The sequence below is a fragment of the Haliotis asinina genome, chromosome 7, assembly GCF_037392515.1.
Source record: "Haliotis asinina isolate JCU_RB_2024 chromosome 7, JCU_Hal_asi_v2, whole genome shotgun sequence".
Lineage (NCBI taxonomy): Eukaryota > Metazoa > Mollusca > Gastropoda > Lepetellida > Haliotidae > Haliotis > Haliotis asinina.
The window spans coordinates 40494168-40506519 of record NC_090286.1 but is presented as its reverse complement, the minus strand read 5'-3'; the positions used below and the strand labels follow the sequence as shown (position 1 = coordinate 40506519).

At 40.0% G+C, this 12352-nt stretch overlaps 1 protein-coding gene across 1 annotated transcript in view; it reads right to left on the bottom strand.

Annotated features, from left to right (window-relative positions):
- LOC137290748 (jouberin-like) overlaps window positions 1-12352 on the bottom strand; it is a 32214-nt gene that overhangs the window by 17328 nt on the left and 2534 nt on the right. Inside the window, exons 2-14 of the mRNA XM_067821865.1 lie at window positions 12012-12084; window positions 10000-10063; window positions 8950-9091; window positions 7407-7605; window positions 5693-5876; window positions 5282-5366; window positions 3359-3557; window positions 3031-3126; window positions 1899-1992; window positions 1356-1451; window positions 884-1108; window positions 320-381; window positions 69-203 (exon numbers count right to left, since the gene is read on the bottom strand). Of these exons, the coding sequence (XP_067677966.1) occupies window positions 69-203; window positions 320-381; window positions 884-1108; window positions 1356-1451; window positions 1899-1992; window positions 3031-3126; window positions 3359-3557; window positions 5282-5366; window positions 5693-5876; window positions 7407-7605; window positions 8950-9091; window positions 10000-10063; window positions 12012-12084 (1654 nt within the window). The remainder of the gene's footprint in view (window positions 1-68; window positions 204-319; window positions 382-883; window positions 1109-1355; window positions 1452-1898; window positions 1993-3030; window positions 3127-3358; window positions 3558-5281; window positions 5367-5692; window positions 5877-7406; window positions 7606-8949; window positions 9092-9999; window positions 10064-12011; window positions 12085-12352) is intronic.

Sequence of the window (12352 nt, the reverse complement as noted above, 5' to 3'; positions counted from 1 at the left end):
ACTACCTTAAACATTCTGCACAAATAAACTTCAAAACTAATCCAAATATGTACAATGGTAAATCTCACCTCCCGTCATGAGAGAACTTGAGAACATAGCACCCCTTTCTCCCTGCCGGTAGCGACACCATCAGGTTGTTGGGGATTCGACACATCTGACCAAAGAGTCTCGACCATGATGTCATAGGTCTGCGCTCTTCAAGTCTGAATCATTCAAACATAACAGAGTTAATCTCCTGTACCACATGGAAATAAGAAGACATACTGTAAAGCTTTAAACAAGAATATGTTTATTTGATTTATGACAAAGCAAATCTTACTTTGTCTTGGAAGACCAGTTCATGCTCTTTTTAAGGTCGTCATACGTCATCCTCCCCCTTTCCTACAAGTAAATTATATGCGTGAATAAATAAACAAACAAAGAAACAAACAAGGAATGAACTGATAACATTGATGGTTGCATGCACTACTTCCCAGCAATAATCAAAACAACAAATAACCATGAAATCACCTTTAACGGGTGCCACTAATATTGTCAAAATAGTTACCATTAAAATACTCTTCATTTTATGCCTACTTGAAGTGAAGCATTTGGCATAATACCAGCAAGAAGACTACTAAAATGAGTGTATACGACCACTAGAACTCCAAACACAAGAAGCAAATGTGACGTCATTTGGTCGATTTAAAGATGGCAAGAAGTAAGAGTATCAATATAATAATCAATATTTGGCAAGGCAAGCCACTTACTAGCAGTGTGTGGGTGGGTGGGGGCTTGCATGAGCACTTGAGCGAGAGAGTGTGAGAGCGAGTGGGTGTGAGTGTGGGTGTGAGTGTGGGTGCGTGCATGCTGTACAAAAGAATTACGTATAAGGGTGATTTACCTCCTGAGTGGCAAACATGGACCTGGCAGCTGGCTCCACCTCGTCTGGTGGGGTAATACCCTTGAGTGTGATGTACAGAGTGGATGGGTATGCTACCCGGGGCAAGCTGTACCACCACTGGTACAGTTCAATCTTGTCCGGCTTCACGGTGAACCTGTTTGGCGGCTGAAACAGCTGAAGACGAACCTTGGAGCCCACATTCAGCTTTTCATTAGCTCCATGGATCTGAAGGCAACAACAGGTTAGCTACAGTCAGTGTCATGGCTACAGTCAGAATCATGGCTACAGTCAGCATATGTTTGTTTTGCCCCTCCTTTACATGACATGTTTTGCCCTACCCATACATGACATGTTTTGCCCCACCTATACATGACATATTTTAATGTTTTGTACAATCTTCCTGAACATGCCAAAAGCAGAACATACAGTAGTTGATCTAATTTCTTAAGAATCTGTCTTAGCGATGACGTACCTTGAGAAATCCCCAAGCAATTCGATGCCAACCCCCTTCCTGCTTCTCATTGTTGTACTTCCGGCTGGCTGTGTTCATGCTCACAAAGTCCAGAAGCTGATAAAAAAAGGGAAATATGGTACTTCTGTATAACATGTCAATGATGATACAACAGTTGATTGAGAGGAAAACAGTAAACTAGAGGGATTCATGAAGATGTGATGAGCCAGTGTGAGATGAAGCACAGGCATTTATATTACTTGAAGTATGGAAGGGCCAAGTGTCCTATGCTGATGAAAATATTGGATAGTTTTTCAGGAGTCAAGAGTGAGCAAGTGACTGAGTTTAGTTTTAAGCCACTGTCAGCAAAATATTCCCGTTACATGGCAAGGGCCTGTAAATAATCAAGCATGAGTAAACATTGAAATGTTTCCATTATATCTGTCAGTCAGTGATGTGAATGATTTACTATTCATCATCATGATAAAAACTGTCAAGATTCGCCATATATATTTACACGTATGATGAACACTGTAACTTTCATGTAAAAGAATGTCTACTTACTTCAAAGAAGAGAATGACTTTGAGATCTTTCTGTACAATGTAGTTGTAGTTTTCATTGAAAACAAGTAGTTCCTCCCACACTGGCAGTGTCGACCTGGGAACAAGCAATACATTACTGATATATGCCTGTAGTCTGAGAGTTGAGTCTAATGCCACTTTTAACAATGTTCCATATTTATCATGTCATGTCTCCACTTACTATGGGAGTAAAGACAAAATTGAGACTGGTCTGAGACAAGTATAGTGAGGATAAGCCCAGAAAGTGGATTTGAAGCAACAATCATACATAAATGTTCTAGCATAAACAAGGGACACAACTCTGTGCAGAGAAGTGAGGCACCTTAGATGACTGAGTTTAGTTTTCGGCCACTTTTAACAATATTCCAGCAATATCACAGCGGAGACACCTAAATTGGGCTTCACACATTGTGCCCATGTGGGAAATTGAACCCAAGCTTTGGCGTGATGAGCGAACACTTATTAAGCTATTAAGCTTTCCCAGTGCCACGGCCACCTTTGTACAGAAAATCAAACCATTTCAGAACAACTGGCTTTCAAGCTTCCTAAGCATTCGTACAAAAGGAATGGAAAACTCATCCGCAGTCATGCAGGGCATAAAATATCATTTAACAATGACAAATACCCTTGACCTGTTCAGTACTATAACAGTTAAACTTAAACACTCTTCAAAAGTGAGATTGAGAATGACTAATTCAGAGACAAGTGACGGAGGTGGGGATGCCACATCCAGGATGAGTGAGTTGGTTTTCACACCACTTTTAGCAATATTCCAGCAATATTATGGCGGGGTACACCGGAAATGGGCTTCACAGATTGTACCCATGTGGGGAATTGAAACCGGTACTTCAGCGTGTTGAAAAAAAACTCTTTAACCACTCGGTCAACCTACAGCCCTACATCCAGGATGAAACTAAGGTGGTAAATGGGTCCAGATCATTTATCAGCTTAGTATGGAGAATACCTTAGATTATAAAAGATTGGAAAAGTGCTTTGTATGCTTGAGTCAAGCAGCCAATACTATCATAAAATATCTTCCACAAGAGCTTTACTAAAGACACTTGTCAGACATATTGTAACTGAACTTGACGAAAGATTGATTCCATGTTCTCACTTTCTTTGTTTAAAATCAAACGGCTGCGTCATGATGGGTAGGATGTGGTCAACTTTGTCACTCTTGGTTTCATAGAAGGATGTGACAGCTCGAGACCTGAAACAGGGCAATCAGTCAAGTCATAATGTAATTTAGGACAGCACAATTAACTGTTTCACGCAAAGCAACAGTCTCACTCTGTCTGAAGCATCATAGGTGCAAAACCTTGCTCTGCCTAAAGCAACATTGGTGTAAAACATGTCGGCAAGAGAGATGTAAAACTGCTCTCAGTCAAAAACATTTGAATTACTGTATGAAACAAGAAGTCCCTGCAGTTTCAAGGACTCACTCCTTCTGTTTCTTGAGGTAGGTGCCTGTAGATTCATCCACCATGTGCACTCTGATCATGGGATGCAAAATGTGGAAGTCATTCTTCAGCTTGTCTGTGCGATGTACAGTTAGCCCCAGAATCTGCCCTTTGTCCTCAATGTCCTTCACGTCAGCCGCTGCTGCCACCTCCTCTTCTGCAGCCGTAACTACTTCCTCCTCTGCAGAAAGTAGCAAATGTCGGATGATTAGCAGTCTCTGTTCAGACTTCACTGCAAACTCAATATTGATCAAGCTGTCATGGTGCATACAATTGATTTTCAGCATGTTTGGAGATATTCTTCATTACCTTAATAAATAACATTCACAACTAGCATGTTTTAACCATTGTTCAATAGCACAAACATCAGGCAAATAACAGCGCCTTATCACATCCAGTTCTGTGAAACAAAGTGCATGCCCAGAATGGACATGTGGATTATCTCCCCTGAATTGATGAATCATTTTCCTCAGTGTAATGACAATTACAGTGGCCTGTAATTATTAGAACTATTCCAAAATTTATACAAACCTGTAGAGGTTATGAATTCTTTGAAGAATGTCCTCCTTGAGGTACATATAGCATTAAAACGTCCATCTTAAAAATGCTCATGACAGCTGTAACAATATTTCAATGAATATTTTACAAAACAAAAAACTTGTTGTTGTCTTGTACGACCACCCTTACTGGGCACCCAACTGGGCACCCTACTGCCAAGAGCAGATAACGGATACCGGAAATGGGAGGTGGGTCTTGCTTCCACTGTGGTATGTGTCCATCCCTTAGTATGGATAGGGCCCAAGAATTGGAAGTGACCTTTCCCCATACCGAAAGAAAAGGGGAAAGTATGTATGGGATATGTGGCAGAAGACTATGAATCCCCAGCTGTTTGGTCTGGGGCACCGCTGCCTTGTCCTTGCCACAGCCTTTACCTTACCTTTTGCCAGAACCGAAAGATACACTGCTGCAAGGACAGGGGGCCGCCAAGACAAATGAGGCTGCTCCAATAAAGGCATGGAGTCATAAAAGGTAGATATTGCCTCCACGACTTCCCATACTACTGTCGCTACCAAGGGTAGACCAATAGCACAAACATCATGCCAGTAGTGCCTGTTGTGTAGCAGGTGAGCCAAAGACAAAGGAGGCCCCTAACTGCCGACATGATTTGACACGCCGAGGACCTAATGGAGTCCCGGGCCAGATGCGACTGGACTGCTGTGCAAGGGTCGAGGAAGCGACGTCTTCCTTTGCCAGGCCTACATCCACTAGATGCTGTTGCAATAAAGAAGTATACTCAGAGCAGATGGTTACATTCAAACACTGGACAGTATTGTGACACTGCTCTTTAAACAAGCAGTATGCAGACTTCAGTGCTGAAGTATTAGTAGTTAAGGGCGGCAGCCTACACCCTTGCTTGGCAGAAGTTCATGTGCTTCCCAAGGTACCCCCAGAGCGACTGACACATAGGCACAGTCGTCCACCACTGGGGGTGGAGGGGTATATAGCCCTGACTTGCCCATAAGGTACTTACTGTCTAATTCAGGAAGATCAAACCTAGACCTGGTACCAAAGAGGAGAGGGTTAATAACCTTGGCCAAAACAGAAGGAACAATGGATGGAACAATGGAAGCCTGAACTTCGACGGTCGGCAGCAGTTGATCCTGGGCAGACACCTGAGGCAGGACCGAGGCATGCATTCCTGTACCTGCCTCAACAATGCACCGAGCAAGAATAATGAGTCACTCATTCCTCCCCAACCCTCATCCTCCTCCATAATCTCCTCAACCCGATCCCCCAGCAATGACAGTCTCTGTTTCCAGAGACTACTCCATGGAGTCAGTATAGAGGATGCTATACGTACCCCAAGGAGGACTTCTTCTGAAAAAGATTGTATGACTTTTTTACCTTCCTTCTTCTTCTTCTTTTTCTTCTTCTTGGGAGTTTCCGCTCTGGGTGATGTTTCATCTGTGTGTGGTTCTTCTGCAGTCTCCTGGACAAAAAGTAATTACACATTGTAACAAGGGAAAATGATGGAAAACTGGGGAAACTCGACCAAGAGATCTCTACACATACAAGAATTCTGAGAGACTCATTATACGTGCATCAACACAGAGTCTCTAAATATTCTTTGTCTGAGTAATATAGTTTAACATGTCTAATGTGTGAACAAAAAAAAAGAGGTGAGATAGGAAAAAATATTTTCACATTTAAATTGCATTACTTTCACTTTTAAAACTTAAAACACAGACTGAAAATGGATTTATACAATCAGTCACCATGGTAAGAAATCAAGAACGTATAAACACTACAACTGACCACAGTCTCATCCTCTGCCTTCACAGTTGTAGCCTCCGGATCGTCTTCTGTATCAGGAGGTTTCTTTTTCTTTTTCTTCTTCTTTTCATCTTTGGGTGACACTAGTGCTGTTGTTTCTGTCTGTTCTTCCTCTTGAACAGGAGGTGTTTCCGTAGACTCCTCCAGCACTGGTGGCTTCTTGGCTCTGAAAACACCATCAGTGATAATTTCATAACATACCTCACATTGTCAGAAGGGTATCTGTTCTGTTTATGGCTTAGCAATATGGCAGAGGTCTGAATATAATGACGTCTGGTCCAGACAATCTAGTGATAAACATCATGAGCATTGATCTATGTAATTCTGTTCAATGATACGTGTCAGCAAGTCTGACCACCTAATCCTGATAGTCGCCTCCTACAAATTACTACAGTCATAATTGCAGAGGTGGATCCAGGAGTTTGGAGAAGTGGTGGATGCACATATATCAGGAAGCCAAAGGTGAGGGGGATATCCTCTTGTGGGAAAACAATTTCGGGGAGATTGTGAATGTGCCACCCCACCATGCCTCTCTGGATCCGCTCGTGTCTTGGCTTAACACCAACAATGTTCTTATATCACTGTGGCCTGTGGGTGATCAAGTGCAGTGACTGATATCATGTTTTCATGATCAGGTAACATTTCAGATCAATTCATTTTCTTGGACACTGATTTAAATGACTTGTAATGACACAGAAGAATGTACTGTCAAATGTTTATAAAATCAGGACTGAGTGCTGTTGTTAGATGTCTCTAAAATCACTGACTCTGTGTTATACCCTAGGTCATCAGGAAATGAAGAGAAGACATGAACAGTCATGGAGTGCATTTGTAACTACTCGTCTCTTTCCATGACCTACAAGAAGACTTATACCCCTCCCATGGGCCATCTCTGCCAAGAATTGTGGCAAACCAATCACATCGCACATAGTAAAACTCATTTCAAAACATTAAAAAGGGGAACTGTTGAACTTTGAAACTTCGCTAAACTATGCAAAGTGCACTTTAAACATAAACTTTGAGCATAAACATAAACGGATGAACAACTTCCAACACTGAAACATACTTGCAAAAGGAATGACCGTATTGTTCTTTTGTCCACGGGATATAGGATATTCTAAAAGCCATGATTGGAAATTCAGAGTTATCTTTCCTTGATAATAGTACTTGACTATTTTCATCTCTATGCTCATCTATGCTTACACAGGACCCAGTCGTAAACATGGCCACGAGAGGGGTACAAGACGCCATCCGGCTTGCTGGAATGACACGAGTAGTTACGAATGTCATAGAGTGGTACCACCTAGTCGCACTTGTCTTGTCTAATGATAAGCAAAGGTAGATTAAACCAGGTGTCACGGATCAGCAATTAAGTCAGCTAAAATGATCTGCTGGTGTGGTACTGTGTACCGCAAACACTCAGCTTTTGACACTGAAATACAATGGTGCAGGCAGAGATGCACTCATACTAGAACCCATTGTTTCATATTTGACACAAAGTAACTACCTCCATATTATGACACATTGCAACATGTACCAGTATCGTATTCATGATGTATGATCAAAATGAATGAATGTCCTCAAAGTTGTATTTTCACAATTTTTTAATTCATTTTTCAAAATAGAATCATGACCAAAACGAGGGGAAGAAATGGTCACAGAGAAATTAAATGACAAACTTTTGTTACAGCCTCACTTTTTCTTCTTCTTAGGTGTGGTCTCTGTCGGTGAGGGTATTTCTTCTGGTACCTCTTCTTCTGGTGTTTCTACTTTCTTTTTCTTCTTCTTTTTCACTGGTTTACTCTCCTTGGTCTCATCAATCATCTCAATGGTGTCCTGAGCTTTGGGAATCTTCTTCTTTGTTTTGCCATCTTTCTTCACTTTATCACTCTCATCTGTAACAAGATTTACGGGAGTTGTTGTTTCACATGAGTTTGTCAGTAGCGTTTTACATCACCTTTAGCAATATTTCAGTAATATGGTGGGCATACTAGAATAGTGGAAATGGTTGGTTGGTTTGTCATCTACCACCATAGCAATATTCCAGCTGTATGGCATCTGTCTGAAAATAATTGAGTCTGGACCAGATAATCCAGTGATCAACATCATGAGCATTGACCTATGCAAATGGCATACAATGGTGTGTCGACCAAGTCAGTGAGTCTGATTACTCGATCATGTTAGTTGCCTCTTACAACAAACATGGGTAGCTCAAGACCAAAATGAAACCGTATCTTCATGGGTGACAACAGGTGCTGCTTAGCCTACAACAGCTACTCTATCATAGCATGACCATCATGATATCAAAGGCATACAGATGACCTGTGTTTTATCATGGTTGTTGCCATGACAACAGCTGTCAATAATGTGGAAAAATACCATCACAGTGCTAACTATCTGAGGCATGACATTACCGTGACACTGAATGAATTAGGCATGAAAACTAATTCATTGAGTCAGAATGTGCTAGCTCCAACAACATGTAACATATTTGGGATTACTTTCTTGGTAATGTACAGATTACAGCGCTTTTGTCAGCTTGAGTCGTATCCAGAATTCATAACCACACTCTCAGAGCAAGGCCTTTATTCTCAAAGCATTCCTTGCCCCATTGATTATTAACTTTGATCATAGTCAGTGTGTTAAGAATGGGCTTAAGAAATTCATAGGGTCACAATGTTTCAAGAATAGCTAGCCAGGTGGCTAAAAGCCTGACCTTCCAACTGAGGGTTCGAAACCTGGATCAGACACATCTAACAAAAAGTACTGACATCTACAACTGATTCTGAAGATCACTTAGACAGGAAATACAACTTATGATGCTATCAGATATTTCAATGTAGTTAATAAAAGAAAATTAACAACTTCTTTCACTGTTTCCAGTTGCGAAGTATGCTTCATCAGCAATAATAACTAGACTCCTCCACATACAGCATTTTAACAAGCTGAAATTTGCACTACGTGCTAATTAGACACCATCTACATTGTGCTCAGGAAAGTGAAAGTCCAGTGGTTGTAGTCCTCATTAACCAGCAGCATATGCAGTCAATACTTCAGAACCAGTTTTTAATGCTGCAGTTTTGCAATACAATGGTACTGGAAAAGAAGAAATGACAGATAATGGATGCAAAGCAAACATTTCTGTCACATTTGAAGAAGACTAGCAATGAAAAAGTTTAAACTTGTCTGTGGACCAGTTTTTCACACATATTTAAAAAAACAACTTTTAAGCTGCTCACTGTTCTCCATTTCCTGCTGTCTCTGTCTCCTCTTGTTGCTCTTCTCACTTTTGCTGTTGTCGGGGTCAAAAGTGTTGGCATCAATGGTTTCATCTCTGTCTTTGTGTAGCCCTGTTCCCTCACCCTTCCGCAACAACTCAAGCTAGAAATAGACCAGCTTTTGTGACAATCAGATGAGCAGTGTCTCTTTTTCATAAGAATTTGAACATGAATGGAAAAACAATCTTCCTTGAGTTTTTAACTGTCATATTATTGCATTGAAACATTGGTTACTCAGTTCTCAATTAATGCTCCCTTATCGGGCATGTGCAGGACCAATTGATTTGACTAGTAGAAGCCACGCAGGACTGCGCCACACGCACTTGTAAACTATGCGGCTGTACTGAAACCAGCAGTAAATTCCAAACATGGAGCTCTTGAGTTTACATATTCTACGACATAAACCTTATCACTTGTGTGTTCCAAATGCTTAAAACCTTAAAGCATATTTTGCTGCATACATACGTTTACTTCAAAGACACTTTTTGCATTTTTATAAAAACTAAAATCAACATTTTTTTCCCCCATCACTTTCACAGTACCATACCATAGGTGTCTCAATGTTTCTCAATTAACTGGTCTGGAGTCAATGGCTACTATGGTCCTAGTTTTAGTCATGTAAAAAACTGTGTCAGTCACCAAGTTTTCCACATCCATCCATCCATCCATCCATCCACCCATCCATACATAAATTAAATAGTCAGTTGGGAAAATGTTTTGGTAATATCAAGGTTGGTCAAGAGAAAGCATCACAAACTGGTAATGGTATATGATTTCGTATGTCAATGGAAATAGCACTTACTGACAAGTGATTAGGGTGAATTTGGCTTCGAACACAGTTCATTATAAGCAAGGGCTAAAAATGACCTAATGCAAATGCCAAACTGGCATAAACAATCCCTCTCAACACGAAATGTAGTGTTCCTCAGAGACTGAGTAACAGACTTAAACAATGTGCACCAGCTTGAAGCATGTTACAATGAGAGGTAAAGTTAACAGACAAATTCCAACCATGTCATCCTGCTCGGATCCTTTTGATTTCTTCTTCTTCTTTTTCTTGGCATCTATGGCATCCCTGCAAAATAATAGAAAAAGTCAGTTACATGATATTCACAACCTAATGAGTGTGTTACTAGCAAAAGAACATTACATTGGCTCTCTCGAAAAACTGGAACTAAACATGCTCATATCACAGTAATCATGGCAATAAAATTAGGCATATGAACAAATTCCCAAAGCCCTTGTCTGTTCATGTTTGAAGAACGAATAAACTCACATTTTTTTTGCTCTTTTAACCATTACATATGAAAGACTTGTGATTAGTCTTTCATTCTTAAAAAACATGTCGTTAATTAATACCAAGTGATTAAAAGCTGCTGTCTGCTTCTCTCTCACCTGCCCATGAAACCACGGAAAATTTACATAACTCTGTCGCTAGAGCCCTGCAGTGACGTCATGTGAGAAAGGATTTTCAGTTAGTTGTATATAAAGTGTGTGACCAGTTTGTCAATTTGCTGATTTCCTGACGTCAACAAAGACTTACCCAATCATTCGATTGGGTTGCGATCAAATGCTCCCAAGTGTCAGGTGATGGTGTCACCCTGCACAGATTTCCACGGGACCCCTCAATTGGACACCTATCTTGCTTCCACGATAGAAGGTGCTATTTAAATTTGTTTTCATAGAGTCAAAAAAGTCAAAACTACTTATTAGTTGTAGTAAATGATTGATAGGCAAAAGGATTTTGCATGCCACAACTTGTAGCATAATGATTTCTCCCTCGGAAGTGATCAGGGTTGTGGTGAAAGTGTCAGTAATATTGCAAATAGTATACTATTGACACCCACATCACTTCCAAGAGTGAACTTGTTATGTTAATAATAATACTGATATAAGCAATGTCATACACGATCCTATTGTCTAACAATCAAATACAAATTTTAGTACCAGTAGAAAACAGTTTAGATTTTGTAACTTGGTGAAAACAATCCTAAAAAGCATTTATTCTCAGACTGGCAGATGTTCGCGAAAGGGCGACACCATTTTTCAAAATCAAGGCATCACGGTCTAAAGTCATTTTGAGAATCAATTACTTGAATTAGATTTTGGTTTGTTTTCATTAAGTTAAAAGATCAAAACTACTCCCTACCTGTAGTTAAACATGTTTCTGATTCGTAACCAAACAGAGTTTGCATGACACCTCATGTAACACCACGATATATAACGATAATAACATCAAAGAATTCTGACAGAATCATCTATGAAAACAAGGTGTATCTCAGAAAATAAGCAAAACAGGTGACCAAATTGAATGGCAGTAGATTGTGAAAGCATAAAGCTTTCCTTTTTCAAATCAATTGTCACGATTGCAGGTTTAGACAAACCTAGAAACAAGATAATCTACCCACGAAAATTTACATGTAACTACAGCAACCCACATAGATATATCTCGCATTACATCACGGAGGCGCGCCTTCTGATTGGTTGAAATTTCATTTGCGGGAAAGAATTGTGCACTCTTGTCAAAAAGCTCGATTTAAGATAATTAAATGTCGAAATGAAAAGTTTTAATGACAGGGTTTCATTTATAACAATGTCAATGAATGATTTATGCATTTGTTCCCTCTTAGAGTATATGTGATCTTTAAAAACCTAAAGAAGTGCTAGAAAAGTCTTAGTCAGCAGGTTGGCAACTCAAAATGCTCAACAACAAAAATATAAGCATCTTTCTGCAATTTTCAAAATATACTCATGGAAACAAATAACAGCATATAAAAATACAAGTGTTGCTTTATTCTTGTCCATGTTTCTTCACAAGGTATGTATTGTTCTGTATGTGAAATTCCGTAAATGTCTAAAGGAACACTTGTACTTTCATGTGTTCACTTATTTGTTTCCATGAGTATATGTGGCCACTGAGAATTATTATATTGGTTTCTGCTTGTACACACAGTCCACTCTACACTAAAATAACAACAATAAAGCAATGAACTGTCATGGTAATCTGCCCATATATGACTCACTTTGTTGACTGCTTGACCACTTGTTGAAGCAGCTGATCCACTCGAACTTTAGAATCACTCTGCCCTGGTTCCACTGCAAACACAGAACAACTTCACATGGTGATCATGACTGGAAACACTTATATATTGTATGATGCGCTTGCACATGTGCCTCCTTGTACTAGTCGTAAGTTGGGACAGTTTCTTATTATCTTCAAGGGCAAACATATCGGGGTTCATATTTTTCATGCGATGCCCTTGAGCAAAATATCACTTTGTCGTGATGACATTGACATGACAGCACGAACAATGTCATGACTTCACGGATTCTTATGTGACAATGCATTCTACATGCAATGACG